Source organism: Podarcis melisellensis, assembly GCF_964234715.1.
Source record: "Podarcis melisellensis genome assembly, chromosome: 2".
NCBI lineage: Eukaryota > Metazoa > Chordata > Lepidosauria > Squamata > Lacertidae > Podarcis > Podarcis melisellensis.
This window is the reverse complement of record NC_138529.1, coordinates 10,428,317-10,449,371: the sequence shown is the minus strand read 5'-3', so window position 1 is coordinate 10,449,371 and position 21,055 is coordinate 10,428,317. Positions and strand designations below refer to the sequence as shown.

General features: G+C 48.3%; 1 protein-coding gene across 2 annotated transcripts in view; it reads right to left on the bottom strand.

Moving 5' to 3' along the window:
* RARG (retinoic acid receptor gamma) overlaps positions 1–21,055 on the bottom strand; it is a 120,260-nt gene that overhangs the window by 53,893 nt on the left and 45,312 nt on the right. For both annotated transcript variants that reach the window (XM_081898817.1, XM_081898818.1), the window contains exon 2: positions 18,842–19,195. In XM_081898817.1, the coding sequence (XP_081754943.1) occupies positions 18,842–19,016 (175 nt within the window). In that variant the 5' untranslated portion in view covers positions 19,017–19,195. The remainder of the gene's footprint in view (positions 1–18,841; positions 19,196–21,055) is intronic.

The window sequence follows — 21,055 nt, the reverse complement described above, 5'->3', positions numbered from 1 at the left end:
TCCTTGCCAGTAGCTGGCCAGGCCAGGCCAGGCTGTTCCACCCCGCTCTTCTCCATTCCCCCACCCCCTGAAGCCTCTCCCTTTCCTTCCAGCGCGAAGGCCGAGCGAGCGTCAAGCGAGCCAGCGGCATGAACTCTGCAAGAACCCCCTTTGGGTGCAGTAACCTCCGCATGACCCAGCTCCATGGCAGTCCTTCCCTCCGCTGCCTGCAGCACAGCAGCCAAACCAGGCCCTTGCTCCCTCTCCTTCCTTCTGCTCAGTTTTTCCACAGCCTCCCGGTGCCCCACAGTTTCCAGAAAAGAAAAGAAAAAAGCCTTGCAAACAGCAACCACCCTAGCCCCACAGACCCCCATCTCCCCATCACTAGGGGGGGGGGGGCAACTAGTCGCTTCTGAACCGGTATTTTTGATGCTGCTTTTTAACCCTAACCGAAAAACAGGATTTTTTGTTTTGTTTTGTTTAACTGTTTTGTTTTAAAACTTTGCCGAATCAGCAAACAGCTTCTGATCTGCATGTGTTTAAATGTATTAAGTGGCCAGAGAATTCTTCCACAAGCAGATTTTACCCTGCCCCCCATCCCGCCACCACTGCCACCCACCCCCTTGATGATCTGTGCCAGTTTGTGGGGGTGGCAACAGACAGAAGATTTCCAGAGCTCAGAGGCTTGGGAGAAGGAATCAATGCAGCCCCACAATAAAACTCAAAGCAAAAGTTCTGGCAGAATGGAAAGGCGGATTTAACTCGCAAGCCACACGGTGCCACAAGCCAGTGAAAGAATCCCTTGGATTTGCCCAAGGATGGGCACCCATAAAACAGTGGCCTAGCCCCTTACCCTGCCAGGCTCAGATCGAGTGGAGGCTTGGGGAGCAAGGAGAGAGAAAGACAGTCTTACTCCTTGTTTCTTACCCCATAGGATTTCTGTAACTAACTTCTAGGTTCGAGATAAATCCATCACCCTAAACCACAGTCTCCTCTCTTTTCAAGCAGCCCTACAGTTCAATTCCCCCTCCCCTCACCAAGGCTGCAAATCAGCATTCACAAATGCTCCTTTTTTTATCCCGGATTAAATAATCCAATCCTTTTCTGATCCTGTGCTTCCAGTGCCTACACTAGATTTAAAAACAAAAACCTACTGTGTACAGCCACCCTTATGGTGGTAGCTTATGGTTAAAGGGTGCAAACCGGTACTAACTAATCACTTTCTGAACGCAAACACAGATAGCTTCTGCCTTATATAGGTGGGGGCTGCTTCTTGTCCCTCCCTTGCTGCTCTTCCCGAAAACTCCCCAAGCCTGTACAGATACATGACTCTACCCTGCAGCTCCTCCCCCCTTTCCCCCCTGCCTTGTGGCTTTCCTTTGCCTGACTGGGACTCTGGCCACAAGGGATTCTTTCCTGCATCCCTCTAACTTGCACTGGCGGGATCTGAAAGGTCCCAATTAGCCTGACCCGCCTGCCTGCTAATTCAAACCAGAAGCATCTCTGCACGGGCTCTGGCTCTGGGGCTGTGCTGCGCAGGAGCAGCATGTGCGCAGACATTCCCTCACTTGCTCTCCCCCATTGTCCCCACACAGCCAGCCAGCCCTGCTGCTAACATGAGGAGGGCAGAGAAAAGTGTGTCAGAGGGGGGAGCATTTTTCTCTTGTTCCCAACGTACACGGTCCTCATCAACCTTGCAGCGTCCTTGCTCGTTTTTTCGGAGACGTTTCTCTGTTGTTTTAAAATTTGCCTGCAAGTCCAAGCCCATCCAGAAGACCAAATCTCCCTTGGCATTGCTTGGTCTTCAGAATAAGCCTCTTGCCATGTTCAATCTCTTGCATGGGTGTATCCAGAATTTATGTTGGGTCGAGGGGAGGACACCCACCTGTCACTATCCTCTGTCTAGCAGATTCGGAACAAAATGGCTCAACAACAGTTGTTTAAAATTACTTTCTTTTGACCCCAACTGCTCAGAAAAAAACCTGTCAAAATCTTCCTACAATTTCTACTTTTAGTTAAGTGTTTTGTATTTATTTGATTTAGGGGCCCCTGCCCCCCCCCCGGCTACACCCATGGCCTCTTGCCCAACACCCAACAGAAGCCCATACTGAGAGGGGGCACTTCTCCAACTCTGCATCACAGAACAGAAAAAGAAGCAACATCTTTTCCATGAAAGTGGAGGTGTGTGCAAACTTTCCTACTGCACAAGAACAACCCGTCAGCCAGAACAGAAAAGTCAATTATTATCAGCTATAGAGAAAGTGGTGGATGGGAAGGAGAGGTTGATTGTAAATACGAGCAGTGACTTCATCTCAAAAAATTCAGCGCTTCAACACATACGGATGCATGAACCACCAAGGAGCTTAACAGCAATCTTGTCCCAATGACCCCGGAACCTGAGATTACACCCCCAGCTTCCAGGAAAATACCTGTGTCATGTCTGCAGCTGTAAAAAGTGTGGGGACATCTGATAAATTAGTCTGGTTATTGCGGCAATAGCCTGTTTCATTACAAGTGAATACGCAAGAGCTGTCTTAAACAGAGTCAAGTCAGTGGCCCATTGGGTCCAGTGTTGTCCACACAGGTAGAGGCTTTCCCTATCCTTGGACAGAGAGGTCCTTCCAGGCCTCCAAGTGGCCCTATTACCTGAGATCCTTTAACTCAGAGGTAGCTAACCTGTCACTCCAAGTGTTGTTGGTCTCCAGCTGCCATCAGCCTCAGTCAGCACTGCCAATGATCAGGGATGATGGGAGTTGTGGTCCAGCAATATCCAGAGGGCCACAGGCTCCTCACCTATGATTTTATTGGAGATGACTCAGTTCGAACCTGGCACTATATGTAAACTGGAGTTACTGTCTTTCTATCGCTGCCCTTCATTAGTTCTCCTTCCAGTTATCCAGTTGCTGGTTTCCTTCTGTCTATTTATTCAGTTTGAGCCTGATCACAACAGGCTTCAACCCACCCTTGCAGGCCTCCAGTGCCAAGGCAGGACAGATTAGTATCGAATTTGTACCTAACTACTGACGTTTGACAGCCAGGAGAATCCATATGGCTGGCACAGTACTGCCCTCCTTCCTTCTTGCCCTCCTTCCTTCCTTCCTTGAGAATTAGACCTTCAAACTTTTTTGGTGTGAACTTTTGACAGTCTCAAAAAGCCAAGTGTGTGTGTGTTTGTATGTATGCGTGTGTGAGAGAATGGAAGTATAATTTCAGGGTTCCAGAGAAACGACAATTTCTTTTGAAGTTGGTATTTCAAAATGTATTTGCTGTCATCCCATCTGACCCATGAAAGCAGCTGAGTCCCCACAAACTGTTTGCTCATTTACAGTCCCACACACTGCAGAGTTCAGCACACCTAATCCCATTGAAATCAGCAGCCTTGAAATGCAAATAGTTTTTCTTAGGCTTTAGGCTTAGGCTGTTAATGTAAAATCATTGAGCCTATTCACCTCTCTCCCTTGCCTAGGAACAAATTATGCTTGGGGTTGATGTGGAGGGGGAGAGAAGACTGGAAGAAGATCTTCCGATCTTTCAGAACTTCTAGTCCCACCCTAGATCCGGCACATCTTTCTAACGAAAAAGATTGCGCGAACCCCGTTAAGTGACGCCAGGAAGTTCCAGCTGTGGGAACTGATCCTGGGCACAACAAGTCTTCAGTTCCCACCAGAGGAGAAGCTGACGACTGTTTCCTGTTGCAGCAATGTTGACAGCTTCTTCCGCTGGCTGGGGCTGTGGGGCTATGGGTTTGGGCATGGCAAAGTCACTGGCATCGACACCTGGTAGGAGTCGACACACTTGCTGGCTTTAAGGAGCTATTCTCTGGCTTTCCTCTCTGTGTCTGGTGAAGGAAAAAAGGTAAAGGTAAAGGGACCCCTGACCATCAGGTCCAGTCGTGGCCAACTCTGGGGTTGCGGCGCTCATCTCGCTTTATTGGCCGAGGGAGCCAGCGTACAGCTTCCGGGTCATGTGGCCAGCATGACTAAGCTGCTTCTGGCGAACCAGAGCAGCACACAGAAACGCTGTTTACCTTCCCGCCAGAGCGGTACCTATTTATCTACTTGCACTTTGACGTGCTTTCGAACTGCTAGGTTGGCAGGAGCAGGGACTGAGCGATGGGAGTACACCCCGTTGCGGGGATTCGAACCGCCGACCTTCTGATCAGCAAGTCCTAGGCTCTGTGGTTTAACCCACAGCGCCACCAACCAAGACTAGGGGTGGCCCAATTATTTACACTGGACAGAAGCATTCAGAAAACTTTACGTGGGCAAGCTGGTGCACAAAAGCTCCCCACAAAAACACGCAATGCTTGCATCACAAGACTGTTTCCAGTCAACTACCCACACCTTACCTTTTCCAACCCTGCCTGGTGTACCACTCAGGGCTTGTTTACATCTTGTTGTTTGTGCTCACATCTAATTTGCATAGTCCACATGGCATTACCCTCAAACACTAGATGACCTTGGGGTCCGTTCCAACTCTACAATTCTATGATTCTATGAACACCAACCTTGATGTTTTCCCCCTGCAAATTTGCATTTATGCAACACATGGACAACCTGATTAGGAGATATGGGCTGCAGACCACTCCACTCAGGTTCAGAGAGTGTTTCAGAGTGGGTGGGTCAACCTACTTTCTGCTACTCCCCTTGCCATGCTCACTACTTCCTTAAATTAATACTTTCATTTCTCATAACAACACCCACATGCATCCACATTTCTTTTGGTCTCTCAGATTTGCACAAAACCAGAAAACTAAAAAAAGTGTGTGTGCAAGACTTCACAGCTGTCTGTGTGAATGGCTTTAAAGGAGGATTAGATCACTATGATCACTATGTCCTCTGTCAGAGACAATAGTGAATACTGGGAATCACAAGTGATGAGAGTGCTGTTGTCCTTACCAGCTTCTTGTTGGCAGCTGTAAGAACAGGATGCTTGGCTACATGGGCTTTTGATGTGACCCAGCCACATGCTATTAAGAGTACAGAGCAGGTGCAGAGGCCCCGATCCAAACTGGGACCCTGATGGAGGGTAAGAAGGCTGTTAACCCTTCACCCTCCCATACACGATTACGGTCCCTGTCCTGTGCCTGTTGTTTGCTTTTGGAAGAACGCTCCCATTGGTGCCAATTAATTTTAATTGGGAAAATGGTGTGGATGTGTTTATCAAGTCTTAAACCTTCTCTTCCAGAACCATGGTCTCAGTTCAAATTGCCCTTCACACAGCTGATATAAGCATTTTTTTAAACAGCAGAAGACCCCATACGTATGTCTCCCATGTCGTGCCACACCATGTTTGTCTCTATTAATCTGCTTCCCAAACTTTTTCACCATCACATATAACCACGTGCAGACTCATTTCTGCATTCGTGGTCAGGGGGATAGAGCAGCTCCCCTATGAGGAAAGGTCGCAGCATTTGGGGCTTTTCAGTTTATAGAATCATAGAATTGGAAGGGACCCGAGGGTCATCTAATCCAACCCCCCGCAATAAAGGAAACATCTGCCCAACGTGGGGTTCAAACCCACAACCCTGAGATTCAGAGTCTCAGGCTCTATCATCTGTTCTCATGAACCGAAGCATGCCACAGCTGTGACCTGGAAGCAGCTGGTGCAGTAACTTTGCTGAAGCAAAAGATGAATAAGAGGTGACATGGCAGAAGTAATAGAGAGTAGAAGTCATGGCATGCACAAAGTGGTTAGAGAATTTTTTTTCCTCCTGCATAATGCTAGAACTCGTGGACATCCAATGAAGCTGAGCATCGGAGGGTGCAGGAAAGACAAAAAGTAAGTACTTGTTCACACAGCACATCGCTAAACTATAGAACTCATTCCCACTGGAGGCAATAATGGCGACAGACTTGGATGGCTTTGAAAGATTAGGCAAATTCATGGAGGCAGACACTATCAGTGGCTATTAACCATGGTGGGTATGCTCTGCTTACATGGTTGGAAGCAGTGTTCTTCGGAAACCATAGATGAAGTAAGCCTCGCTGATATCAGCAGGAGTTGATTAAAGTGATCAAAAGCTTGCAGTCCTAACAACACAAATGAATTTGTACGCTGGCATTTCCTGCTGAAGAAGGTCAGTCTCATCCTTTGAATTATTTTCTTCCAGACAAGGCCACTCCTGTTTTACAAGCAGGTATACCTCCTGGCATCTTATCTACCTGTCCTCCAGGTTGGTTTCCACCCAAGAGAGCCTGGTTGCCTCAAGCTAGGTTTATGTACCTGGTTCACATACAGGTATTAATTTTGGAAAGTGAGACATCTGTTGAGACTCAGTGTCACTTGATAGACTTGGAAGGATGGTCTCATCTAGTCAGGAGGAGAAGCAGCAGGAGGAGGAGAACAGGTCATTTTGCTTACGCACTCTTCCCAGTTATTATTTCTTCACCTGTTGCCACAACAGAACAAAATGCAGTCTTCAACATTGTCAAATCATATACAGAAACTGGAATGAACCAAGAGAGTCCTTTGGTCAAACCATTACCTTGCTAGCCTCCAACTGACCCACCTGTTCAATTCAGGAAGGAGTGAATGCTCACCACCCAGGCCCACAAATCACTTTTGATAGCTGTCATTGGGTCTTAAACCCACATCATGAACTAGCCAGTCTTTCAATGCAGCTAGAATGAAGGTCCTAGATGCATGTGCAGAACGCCTGCTCTTTATTAATTATTCCCCACAGCTACGCATCTTCCACAGAAAAGTACAGTGGTAAAAGTAAAGGTAAAGGGACCCCTGACCATTAGGTCCCGTCGTGACCAACTCTGGGGTTGCAGCGCTCATCTCGCTTTATTGGCTGAGGGAGCTTCCAGGCCATGTGGCCAGCATGAATAAGCCGCTTCTAGCGAACCACAGCAGCGCACAGAAACACTGTTTACCCTCCCGCCAGAGCGGTACCTATTTATCTACTTGCACTTTGAGGTGCTTTCAAACTGCTAGGTTGGCAGGAGCAGGGACCGAGCAATGGGAGCTCACCCCGTCGCGGGGATTTGAACCGCTGACCTTTTGATAGGCAAGTCCTAGGCACTAGATGCATGTGCAGAATGCCTTCTCTTTATTAATTATTCCCTACAGCTACGCATCTTCCACAGAAAAGTACAGTGGTACCTCGGGTTAAATACTTAATTCGTTCTGGAGGTCCGTTCTTAACTTGAAGCACCACTTTAGCTAATGGGGCCTCCCGCTGCCGCCACCGCACGATTTCTGTTCTCATCCTGAAGCAAAGTTCTTAGCCCAAGGTACTATTTCTGGGTTAGTAGAGTCTGTAACCTGAGGCGTATGTAACCTGAAGCGTATGTAACCCGAGGTACCACTGTATAGGGTATGGATTTCCAGCAGGCTTCCTGCACCCAATGAATGACTAAAGGTGTGGAGGGAAATAAAACGGGGATGGGGGAAGCTCGGGCCCTCCAGATGTTGGCGGACTACAACTCCCATCATCTTTTACCATTGGCCATGCTGGCTGGGGCTGATGGGAGTTAGAGTCCAACCACTTTGGGAGGTCCACAGGTTTTCCCAACTGTATTTAAAAAAAATGTGGATCCCATTGGGTTCCTGTGTTGAGAGTGCAGGCTTTTCTCTTTCTGGGTTGCTCTGAACCCTGCTCACACAATCTGGGGGTGCAAAAGGAAGGAGAGGAAGGAGGTGTTGGGGGGGCAGAGGGGCAGGAGGGGGGGGGGGAGCATATTGCCAGATTCTCTCTGGAGCCATCAGAGGAGACGGGAACAGCCTCAGGCACCTTCCTGCATTCCAGCCAAATTGATGCCATAAACACACTGAAACATTCAGAATTCAAGAGCGAGAATATGAGGGGGAAGCACAGAGCAGGGGGACGGGGTGACAGCTAATTTGCTTTCTAGATCCCATTCGCCCACCCGGCTTCCTGCCAAAATGGAGGATCAGTGGACACTAGCCCCTCCGGAAAGGACACTGTTCCACAACAAGCCCCTAACCTTGGCCCACTGGGTAGTAGTATCCCGTGCCAATTCTATGCAGAACAGATCCACCCAAATTAATGGAGCCAAGTGAATCATGTCTATGGATTTCAACAGGTCTACTCTGAGTAGGACCAACATTTGCCACAAACTACACTGCTGGTAAAATGCATACTCTCCACCCCACCCCACAAAACCCCAGAGAGGTATCCTTGGAAGAAAACATATGGCTCCTGCACAAGAAATTAGCAACAACTGTCCTTTTTCTTTTTCTCCTACAAACCAGCCATCCAGGGAAAAGTCCCTAGTTTTGTCTTGTACCCCGCTCAGCTTTTGGCAGCTGCGAGGTTCATGATACTGGGAAAGCTAGGAGGGATGGATGCAAAGGGATTGAGGATTAGCCTAAGCAAAACCGGGTACACAATAAAGAACTTTTTCAAACAGAGCCGCCCTGGAGAGTCCTGTCTTCGCTCTTGTTTCCTGCTTGTCCACCAAAGGATGCTGCCCTGTGGGGGAGAGGAGTATAGTTGGCCAGCTCCCCCATCTCTTTAGCACCAGTAGCTGCCTTGTGCGGAGGAGGAGGAACAATATTAAACAGGGATGGAGATAAGGGGCATGCAGCACTCTCAGAAGCTGCTGTAAACTTGGCCTCTCCCATGAGCGTCTCCCAGCCAGGAGAGTCAAGGCCAGTTCCAATGGACAGCTGCTACAAGGTTGTCTGCTCATCTTAGTGGACTGGGGATAACGAAATGGGGAAGGAACACAGTGAAGTTTGCCCAACAGCAGAGGAAGGAAGTACCGGTACTGCACCAAACATTACGTAGGCACTGTCTGCAGTGCAGGAAAAGCCCATTCAGAACCAGTGAATTCTTTAACTCCTGGACCTGGGAACTGGTCACCTACAAAGCCCCTATCTTACCAGGATGAAATATCACTTTGTTGGCCCTCATCCTGCCAACTACTGCATTAAGGCACTGGTTTAGAACCAAGACTGCTGCTCCTGATTCAGATGTTTTGGAGAAAGAGAACTATGGTGTCATCAGCATATTGATGACACCATGCCTCACTGACGGCTTGCCATAACAGATGTTGGTGTATGTTCCTTTTGCTTTCTTGAAACCTGAACCTAGGCAGGTTCAACACAGACCACGGCTGGCATCGTCCAGTACAGTACAAAGAAGCCCAGCAAAAACAGCTTAATAAGACTTTGTAAAGGCTTTTCCTTTGGAGAAACAGTACCACATTTGGAACCGTTTTGTTGCAAGAGATAAGGATATCTTCCCTCTGAGTGATGCTTCTGTTGTGGCGAGGTCTCATTCTTCTAGCATTTTAGAAGGAAATTTGATTAAATGGCTGCTGATTAAATGTGAGCCTTCTTCCTCACACAGCTAGCCCCTTCACTGCCACTGAGATTGCTGTGTGCCAGATGGTTGCATGACTGACGAAAGCAGCTACTGGCTAGTGCCTGTGTCATCATTAATGGCAAGACATGCATGTCCTCACCCCGTAACCCAGTTTGCTTTTAATTTGTGTCCGTTCTTTCCAGAGCAAGCATGTTCCTACATTACCAGATGAGCTCCAGTACAGACCTTTATTAACCAGACTAAGCATGAAATTAGACTTCTCTTGCACGAATTTCCTGCCACTTGCAAAAACGTTTTTCTTTGCAATTTGCTTATCATTTAAATGTGTGCATCCCACTTTAGCACTGCAACAGACACCTATTCCTTACCCTCTCTTATTTATAAGAAGTGAACAGGTGTTTTCATCACCCCTCCATTTATGGGGATTTTGGGCTTCAACTGTAGAATTGGACACAAACACCAGCATAATACTAATGGCCAAGTAGAACAGCACATCTTTAGCCCAACAGTCCCTTCCTCATTGCGAAGCACTCTTGGGAAGAGATGCATTGTAGAAGGGAATGGGCATGGGGAATGGTACTTAACCTTTCCCCAGCCAGTGACTTTTATCATGACACTTGTCATCCCCCTCCCCTGCTTTTAGCAGACCAGTGTTCTAGAACCATGTTCACCTTGCAAACACAGGTCTAAGGGGAACTTGGGAAGGGTGAAAAACACCCATTTCTCTCCCCCCACCAACAAACACACACTGCTGCTCCACTGCAAAGAGCTCCCTCCTTAGGGTGCTTTGTAAATAGAAGGGGAAGAAATGGAGGCAGTGAGAGATTTTACTTTCTTGGGCTCCATGATCACTGCAGATGGTGACAGCAGCCACGAAATTAAAAGACTCCTGCTTCTTGGGAGAAAAGCAATGACAAACCTAGACAGCATCTTAAAAAGTAGAGACATCACCTTGCCAACAAAGGTCCATATAGTAAAAGCTATGGTTTTCCCAGTAGTGATGTATGGAAGTGAAAGCTGGACCATAAAGAAGGCTGATCGCCGAAGAATTGATGCTTTTGAATTATGGGGCTGGAGGAGACTCTTGAGAGTCCCATGGGCTGCAAGAAGATCAAACCGATCCATTCTGAAGGAAATCAGCCCTGAGTGCTCACTGGAAGGACAGATCCTGAAGCTGAGGCTCCAATACTTTGGCCACCTCATGAGAAGAGAAGACTCCCTGGAAAAGACCCTGATGTTGGGAAAGATGGAGGGCACAAGGAGAAGGGGACGACAGAGGACAAGATGGTTGGACAGTGTTCTCAAAGCTACCAGCATGAGTTTGACCAAACTGCGGGAGGCAGTGGAAGACAGGAGTGCCTGGCGTGCTCTGGTCCAAGGGGTCACGAAGCGTCGGACACGACTAAACAACAACAAAATGAAAGACAGGCTAACATGTTGTATGGCTATAAGGAGAATGTTGCGCCCGTTGCTCCAAGGAAAACAGACAAACAGAACATCTGTGCAAACCCTGAAGAGCAGGCAGGTTGAGAGAGCTAGGCTCCGCAACTCTAGATCCTTCTGTTTGAGGAAAACAGACCTGAATGGGTAGGAGGTCTGGGCTTCTGCAGCAGGGAGGAAAATGGCAAAGGATGTGCGTTGTGTCCAGGAAACAAAGCAACAGTCTTCCCGTTCTCATTTTTTGATCTCAACTGACCTATAATCCAGCACTCTTCCCCTACTTCTGGCTGCAGCGTGGGAGGAGCAAAGATGTTTTGGGACAGGATCTCCAGACTTTCAGAGGGGGGGGGAAGCCAACCAAGAGTGAGAGGTGTGAGGTGTGTGTGTGTGTGTGTGTGTGTGTGTGTGTGTGAGAGAGAGAGAGAGAGAGAGAGAGAGAGAGAGAGAGAGAGAGAGAGGAGGGAGCGGAGTGGGGAGAGAAACTGACAGCACTGCTCCCTTCTGCCTGGGCCTTGCTTCTCGCTCTCTTTCCAGATGAAATAATTATTTCCAGCCGCCCTGCCAGCTCATTCAGCTGGCCAGGAGGGAGTCCCAATTCATTTCAGGCAGTGCAGGCCAAAGCAGGCCTCAACGCTCGTAACGGGGGCCCGGCCACTAAAAGGGCTTAACAGCTTGAGGAGCCAGCACGGTCCTGGGCCTCAGACGGCTGTTAGATGAGAAGTCAGGGATGCGAGTGCAGTGCTTCGGTCCTAGCAGCCGATTTACTGGGGCTCAAACTGGCCTGGAAGGCCTTAATCTCTCTCGCCCTGGAATATTCCCTTCCTGTTCCAGATATGCGAGGCCTGGCCATGATTAGTCAGCGACGGTGGGGAGGCACTTTCCCTATGCTCAGAGGCACTAGGATGAGTCCTGAGGGTGGAAGCAGAGTTGCATTTCAAATCAATTCCCAGACCATCTAAGTGCCCCTCTAAGTCCCAGATTTACAGAAGCCATCCCAGTTTCTGATTTGATATGTCCCGCTTTTCCTTAGGACGTCCCTCATCAGAGAAACGTTGGAGGGTATGGCAGGACACCCCTGCTTTCATCAGAGAAACGTTGGCGGGTACGAAGTTAAACGAGCCAAGGAGATAAGTAATTATGCAAGCTTTAGAAGACATCTGAAGGCAGCCCTGTGTAGGGAAGTTGTTTAAATGTTTAATGTCCCATTACATTTTTATATGCAAAGGTTTTCAGGAGCCAGGTGGAAAGAAAGCCAAACAGACAAGCACTTTGTGCAGGCTGCACAAATGTGCTTGCATTGGGTCATTTCCACCAGGTCAGTACACTCAGGGTGCCTGGATGTAAAAGATGAACAGGGACTCTTAAAAGGGGTACACAGGAGAAGGATTTTGGGCAGGTGCAGCCTGACGTGAAGGCTTGAAAAACACCGCTCCTCTCCCTCCATGTTTGTTTGTTTTTCTACCGCTGCTGAAGTTACAAGGCTCCACCCTGCTTTGCTTCGGGTCACCTGAGAGATACTGCATCAGACAGAATCACAGCTTTTGGATAGTGCAGAAGCAACGAAGTTGTTCCACAGGCATCCACTAGAGGGACACAGCTATAACACAGCGCAAAGCACTGTGCGCTGTATATAGCTTTGGCAGAACCCAAACGAACCGTTTAAATGACCCCACCCTAAGACCTCAGCCTAAAACCTGTCAGAGCTTTTCAAGAACAGGTTCAAGGAAAACCTTCCCAGCCGAACTGCTCTGATGGTTAGTTAGGAATGCATTCCTGTGTCCTGAATGGATCTTCCCTGATTAGGAGGAAGAGGAACCATCATGGTTACTCATTCATGAACTTCCCTGACCGGAGAGGCAATGACATTTAAGGGTTCTGCCTTCTTACCGGCATCCTTGTAAAACACGAGCTGCCTATGTCATCCACTCCCACAACCCCATTATCCTTTTTCTCACTTTCAGCAAGGGGTGGGGAAACTTTGGGCTTCCGTATGTTGCTCCCTGGTGCTGGAGGAGAGTCCCATGGACTGCAAGAAGATCAAAACTCTCCATTCTGAAGGAAATCAGCCCTGAGTGCTCACTGGAAGGACAGATCCTGAAGCTGAGGCTCCAATACTTTGGCCACCTCATGAGAAGAGAAGACTCCCTGGAAAAGACCCTGATGCTGGGAAAGATTGAGGGCACAAGGAGAAGGGGACGACAGAGGACGAGATGGTTGGACAGTGTTCTGGAAGCTACCAGCATGAGTTTGACGAAACTGTGGGAGGCAGTGGAAGACAGGAGGGCCTGGCGTGCTCTGGTCCAGGGGGTCACAAAGAGTCGGACACAACCAAATGACTAAACAACAACAAATGTTTCTCCCACTCTCCTTGTCCACTGTCCTTGCTGGCTGGGGCTGATGGAAACTGGAACCCAGCAACATTTGGATTGCCATACATTCCAGCACTCCTGCAATAATAATAATAATAATAATAATAATAATAATAATAATAATAATAATAATAATAAATTATTTATACCCCGCCCATCTGGTTGAGTTTCCCCAGCCACTCTGGGTGGCTCCCAATCGAGTGTTAAAAACAATACAGCATTAAATATTAAAAATGTCCCTAAACAGGGCTGCCTTCAGATGTCTTTTAAATATAGGATAGCTGCTTATTTCCTTCACATCTGAAGGGAGTGTGTTCCACAGGGCAGGCACCACTACCGAGAAGGCCCTCTGTCTGGTTCCCTGTAACCTCACTTCTCGCAATGAGGGAACCGCCAGAAGGCCCTCAGTGCTGGACCTCAGTGTCTGGGCAGAACGATGGGGGTGGAGACGCTCCTTCAGGTATACTGGACCGAGGCTGTTTAGGGCTTTAAAGGTCAGCACCAACACTTCGAATTGTGCTTGGAAACGTACTGGGAGCCAATGCAGATCTCTCAGGACCGGTGTTATGTGGTCCCGGCGGGCACTCCCAGTCACCAGTCTAGCTGCCGCTTTCTGGATTAATTGCAGTTTTCGGGTCACCTTCAAAGGTAGCCCCATGTAGAGTGCATTGCAGTAGTCCTGCTATAGACTACCAGCTCCTTTGAACTTTCCTGAGATCTGTCTGAACTCTGCTCTGGGTCTTCCAGATATATATGCACTGTTTCACTATGGCACAGGGAAAGAGAGAGAGATTCAGAGTCCCTCACCCTCATGAATCCACACGCAAGAAAGCAGAAAAACACCCCTATATGCAGATGCTTTCTGAACCTCCCCACGTAGAAAGCAAACACAAATGTAAGGTGTGTCCTTATACTACAACCCCTCTACCCTGCTGCTGCCTCCGCCGCCGCCACCACCACATATCTATTATAATTATAAGTATTTCACTGCTTTTATGTAAACAGGTATTTGCAAAGACTTGCCTGAAGAGGTCTGCACCTTCATTGGGAACCAACAGTTTTGTTACGGGAGGACTTCTCCAGCAGGTATCAAATGAGTGAAAGTGAACTTGAACCACGGTTACTAATTACCACCACCAAACTGCAGTGTATCATCATCCTGGGGATTTGGAGTAGGGAAGGAAGCTGACTCTACCAGAGTTCAGTTCTCCCTGACAACTTATATTTTTCAGGCCACTGTATTGGTCTGCTTAGGGGGTTTCTCCTGAAGGTGATCCAGCACCTTAGATTGGCACAGAATGCAGCCTTGATTATCTGAGGCTAGCTGCAGAATTGATGCTTTTGAATTATGGTGCTGGAGGAGACTCTTGAGAGTCCCATGGACTGCAAGAAGATCAAGCCTATCCCTTCTGAAGGAAATCAGCCCTGAGTGCTCACTGGAAGGACAGGTCCTGAAGCTGAGGTGCCAATACTTTGACCACCTCATGAGAAGAGTCCCTGGAATAGACCCTGATGTTGGGAAAGATGGAGGGCGCAAGGAGAAGGGGACGACAGAGGATGAGATGGTTGGACAGTGTTCTCAAAGCTACCAACATGAGTTTGACCAAACTGCGGGAGGCAGTGGAAGACAGGAGTGCGTGGCGTGCTCTGGTCCATGGGGTCATGAAGAGTTGGACATGACTAAACGACTAAACAACAACAAGCTGCAGGCGGAACAATATTCCAGAGCAGTGAAAGATCTCCATTCATTTCTCACTTGTCTTGAGCCCAATTCAAGATGCTAGCTTTAACCCTTAAAGTCCCTGGGCCTTGCCAATGTTAAAGGAACACCTTCTTCTCCTATGTTATTCCCTACCTTTATGGATTGGTAAGAGAGACCCTGCCAGCTTTGTGCCATCTCCTTCTGATGTTAAGCTGACAAGTTGAAGATGCAGTGCCTTCTAATTGTTAGCACAACTGTGGCACTCCCTCCACAAAAGGCGCTGCTAAATACTAAAACAATCTATAGGCTTGAAAAAAAGGAATGCACCACCTTTTCTGAAGAGCTATGCTAATGTTGATCTTCCTGCTGGTTTTAGGTTGCTAAGTGGCACAGGCACTTTTTAATTTATTGGATTGCTTTGTGTAAGTTTCCCTGCCTTAGATTTCAGAAAGGCAGGTTAGAAATTAAAAGGATGAAAGAAAGAATTCAGTGTCAGGGTGACAATGAACAGCACATTTGATCCCCGGCTGTGACATGTGTGTGCATGTGATATGTGAACGCTGTTAATGAAGGAGGGGATTTGGAAGAGAAATTAAAATGCACACTGCAGTCAGTTAAGGTTTTTGCATTCCAGCTAAGAGCAGATTTGAAAACAAAGCCAAGGTATGCCTTGGGCGCCGCAAAAAGCTCCATGCGATCGGCACCGATAATAAAACACAATTTCAGAAGAGATCCCGGCACCCCAGTGAAGTGCAATTGAATTAGATGTGACGCAAGTCACGTGAACGCAGAGGGTGCCCCCTGGTGGACAAACAACATGCAGACAGGTTGGAAGTAGGAGCTTGGGGGCTGCAGCTGGCAGAGCTAAAGCAACAGAAGACGCCAAGTAACCTGGGGCTGCCTAGGTCAAAATGAAAGGGCTTAGCGGAGTCCAGGACAAGGGCACCATGCTTCCAGGGCACATCCCTTCCTCCAAGGTAGTGCTGTTCAGACAAAGGCACAGGCAGGCTTACATACGCACAGCTCTGAAGCACAGAAGCATTCAGTGAACTGGAGGCATGAATGACTGACAGCCCTGCAGCGTGGGGACGCTGCTTTGGCGTGTTGGAACCCGCACGCGAGAAAGCATGTAGGGCTCCAATCCCTGCATTGGCAGGCGGGAGGAGCCGAGCCTGGAGGTCTGGCACGGAGCCCGGGCACACCCTGGGGCGGGAAAGGGCAGAGCGGTCGGAACATGCCCCAAAGTATGGGGAGCAGAAGCACAGAACCCAGCAGGAGCCAGTTAAGACCCACACCCAGCAAGCCCTGGGCACAACACCCCTAACCCCCCTGTTCAAAAAAAGCCCCGGTGAAATTGAGGCACAGTGTACACAAGAGACATGCACACACAGAAAGAAAAGGCTTTCTCTGAGCACCTCCACAGTTAAGGTTTTCCCCTGGAGCCCCCTCCAGTGAGACTGGGGGAAAGCAGCTCCTCAAGGGTGACGCAAGGTCCCCTAAAAGGTAGAGGCCAGATGCCCTCCCCAGGGTGGGATCCGTCCCAAAATAGCTCCCTGAAAAGTCAAGCTCCTAGCCAAGATTGCTGTGTGGGCCAAGTCGCTCCACCCACTGTGAATTCTCTCCTTCCCCAAATATCCGCGAGGTGGAATGCTTTTCCACACACACATGGACTCGTAAAATTACTGCGTCCTGGAAACTGCTTGTTTTTTGACATCATGGCAAAACAGCATGGGAGGGTGGCTTTCTGTTTCGACATAACCAAATGGCCTTGTGAAAGCCGCTGTGTGGCAGTAGTTCCATTTTTAAAATGGCTGCGTGAATATGTGTTCTAAGCTCAGGGTTCAGTATCCCCAACCTCCAATCTGGTGATAATTCTGAGCTCAGAGTCTTTGACTTTACATATGCCTAAAACCCACTCTAACTTTGGGTGCCCAGTGATGGTGTGATAGGCATGTCAAATGACAGACAGCCGCTATTCAGGCAAGATACAAGCCTTGGTTCTTAGCTAGCTGCACTCAGCACCGCACCAAAAGGCATATAAGAATTGCATATCTTTTGGCTGATATGATTTTCTTACTAGGCTGTAATGGACTGTGAAGAGGCTTTGCCATTTTGATACAACAATATTGCTATGCACACCTATATCGACAGAGCTTCCATGCTGGAAGGAAGACCTGGTCATATTTAAATCATGCTTTCTGATAGTTTACCAGGAACTTGGCAACTCATCACCGTTTGGTAAATTCTGGACTAATGTACTACAATATGCTTTGCATGGGACTGCCCTTGAAGATTGTCCCGCTAGTTTAAAAAATGGTGCAATGCTCCTTCTATCAAAACGTGGGCAGCCATGACCACATAATACCTGCGCCAGTTAGTTTCCAGGCACAATTCAAAGAGCTAGTCAACAGCTTAGCCAACATGTTCAGATTCAGATCGTGGGCTCTCCACCTTGCTCAAGCCACATTTTTTAAGGTGAGGCCGATCACCATCTCAGCGTATGCCAGATCACTCACACGGCACTGATTTGCCCTGTGGAAATACCTGTCCAAATGTCAACTCATAAGAATTGCCCTTTCGAGTACAGACACAAAGTGGGCAAACTTTTTTTCTCTTGAGGGCTGCATTCCTTTGGGGGTAATCTATCCAGGGGGCAATGTCAGGGATGAAGCCAGAAGAAAGCAGGGCAAGAGGTGGCAACTGAGAAAGATCACCCACTTTTCTCATCCTGCCACCCCCTTTTTCTCACTTTTACCTCTCGGCGGCATAGCTGTCAATGTTTCCCTTTTTTTCAAGGGGAATTTTTCGGCTGTGGCTCCAATCTGGTGGGACGCTCTGTCACAAGAGACTAGGGCCCTGCGGGACTTGACATCTTTCTGCAGGGCCTGCAAGACAGAGCAGTTCCACCAGGCCTTTGGCTAGGGCACAGCCTGACCCCCTCCTTTGGCAATCCTCACAGAACTCTAGCCCAATGGTTGCCATTAATTTGATTTGAACTGATTTTATAATGAATTGATTTTAGAATGCTGTATTATTTTACTGTTGTTAGACGCTCTGAGCCTGGCTTCGGCTGGGGAGGACAGGTTATAAATTATTATTATTATTATTATTATTATTATTATTATTATTATTATTATTATTATTAATTCCCTTATTCCGAATTGGATTCCTTGCAAGAAAAGGGAAAAGTTAACAGTTATGGTCAGCAGCCAAGGGACAGACAGATCACTCTTTGTCAAGATCTTTGAACTGCTTCCTTGCAGAATACTTTTTAAAATTAGGCTAAGGATGCCTATCTCTTGTGTAGAACCTGTGAAGAAGAACCACCCTGTGAGTTCTGCTAATCTATACAGCACCTAACCCTAAATAAAGTATTGTGCAGGAGAAGCAGCCCAAGACAGGAGTCCACCCGCACAAATCCTTTGCCACCAGGTTCAGTTATTGTCTAGACACTTCTGTAAAACCCTGAGGGTGTAATGCATCTACAGGTGTTGTCTCTTTCAGCCTTACAATAGCTTTCCTTATACTTATGCTTATTAAAATTTGCATACCGCCCTTCATCCATAGATCTCAGGGAGGTTCACAGCATAAAAGTACACGACAAAAACACACACACACAAAATAAATAATAAGAACAAGAACAAGTACCAAACAAAACAATAACCTCCTTCTCACTTTTGCTCTGGACTGAGCCCTTTTCCTCCCATCCCTGCAAGCAGCTCATTGTGAAGAAGGAGTTTAGAATCCATGCTGAGGCCCAAAACTCTTTTATCGACTTGTTGCCAGTGAGATTCCTACCAGGGACTCTATACCAAGCCAGTGCTGCTTATGAACTTTCAGCCAGTGAATCCGAAGACCTAAAACACTGCTCTACATTTGGCTGGAACAGTGTCAGGGGAAATCTTTCCAGGGCCCAGAACAGAAATCAACACTCAGCACCCAGCAGCTGCATCTCTATATGGTCAGGTCAGCCTGGCCTCCATACCACCCTGGCAACAAAGCCCCAAGCGCCCACCGCCAGCATCACCCCTTTCGGCCGAAGGAACTCACACAGTGATGCCATTTCCTTGGGCAGGTCGTTAGGGTAGCTCCGGAAGTAGCCTCCATTGGTGAGCACCTCGAAGTGCGGGTTGGGAAAAGGGAAAGGGTAGACCGCAGGTGGGAAGCCGTTCACGTGAGCCAGGGGGGTTCCGCCAGAGCAGCCCCTCTCCTTGTTTCCTGCCATGGCTGAGGGCGGACGAGAAGCTGGCTTGAGAGAGAGAGTCAAGATTCCCCTTAGAAGATTTGGGTTGTGCCGTCACTGCTCTGGGAAGGTGGTTCCATGGTGGTGGTGGTGGTCTGTGCAGGTTCTCAGCCCCCCAGCGAAGGTGTTGTTGTTCTTCTTCCTCTTCCTGTTGTGCGGTCCTGCATGGGAGAGAAGAAGCACACCAGAAGCACATTAATATCAGTCATGTTCTAGCTGAGGGTGTTGTAAAGGTAAAGGTAAAGGGACCCCTGGCTGTTAAGTTGTGGGTGAACATATCAGACGACACTGCGATTCTTCAAACAGCTCTTGTTTATTCACAGGCCAGAACAGAACTGAACTGAAGGGTTCAGCCAGCCTGCTTATATAGAGCTCCACTAGAACGCAACAGTAACCATTTTCTGTAACTATCCAATCACTGAACGTCACTTTCAATCCCTTATTTGCATATGTGGGCCTGAGTGAAAACTATCCACAGTATCCCCCTGCTGGCCCAGGGTGAGAACTTCAGTACATAACACTGACCATTAGGTCCAGTCATGGCCGACTCTGGGGTTGCGGCGCTCATCTCGCTTTATTGAGCAAGGGAGCCGGCGTACAGCTTCCAGGTCATGTGGCCAGCGTGACTAAGCCACTTCTGGGAACCAGAACAGCACACGGAAATGCCGTTTACCTTCCCGCCGGAGCAGTACCTATTTATCTACTTGCACTTTGACATGCTTTGACATGGATGTTGTACTTGAGGGTGTTGTACTTGAAGTTAAACGTTTAGTTCTTCACCCACCATTTCCCCATAGAGTCAAAAAGCTTGGGAGGCAGCCCCTTCTTATATTTCAACCTCTCATTCTTGTACAGGTGAGAGATGACTCCCGCAATCCAACAAATATTGCACCCTCCTTTCCTCGACAAAATTTTTTTGCATGTACACCGGGGCTGGTGTGCACATACATGTTCTCTTGAAGGGTGGGGGAGAAAGCTAATAACGTTGGCCATACCCTTCCCAGCTTCACTAGGTGTTGGGTTCCCCCATCTTTTAAAAGAGCAGATATGTGTTCCAACATTGGTGCACATATAATACTTCCTATAATTTCAACAAAAGCTTTGCTCAGACGTTGCCAGTTTTTCACCAGAGATAGGGGACGTTGGAAGGAATGGCAGTATGACAGGTATTGCAAAAGGGAGGGGGAAAGTTCTGGGTTATACACTATCAGACTGTCCCCCAACCATGTAGACAAATGGGAGAGTGCTCCCCCCCCCACATTAGCTAAAGGGAGCATAGCTGAGTAGAAGAGCTCAGGGATGGCGTGCAATAAATACCGTGTTTTTTGCTCTATAAGACACACTTTTCCCCTCCTAAAAAGCAAGGGGAAGTGTGTGCGCGTCTTATGGAGCGAATGAAGGCTGCAAGGCTAAGCCAGAAGCCAGAACAGCGAGAGGGAGCGCTGCGCAGTGCTCCCTCTCGCTGTTCTAGCTTCTGCCTTAGCGGCGCGAAGCCTCTGCAGGGCAGCAGGGAGCCTTCATCCTGCTGCCCTGCAGAGGCTTCGCGCAGCTATCCCTGGCAGGGATACCTCCCAGAAAAGCCCCCAAGATCCGTGCTCCCTCTAAAGAGCGCACAGCTTTTGCGGGAGGTGGGGGGAAAGCCAGGAGGCTTGTTTTCGCTGAAGCCAGGAGGGCAAGAGGGATCGGTGTGCACCGATCCCGCTTGCTCTCCTGGCTTCAGGGATAGCCCCGCAAAGCCTCCTGAGCGAAGAGAGAGGAGTGCTCCCTCTTAGCTCAGGAGGCTTTGTGTTGCTTTCTTATTTATTGTTTTCCTCCCCTAAAAACTAGGTGCGTCTTATGGTCCGGTGCGTCTAATAGAGCGAAAAATGCGGGACATAAATCTCCAGGTTTAATACTTGCCACCTCCATCAAGTAGCTGGTGATGTAGGCAGATTCTACCAGAGATTCTAAAAACAAAGGTTTTGGGGGATGGGGGCGTTCCTCCCATGGGCCATTGATCCAAGGGGAAACGGAGCAGGGAT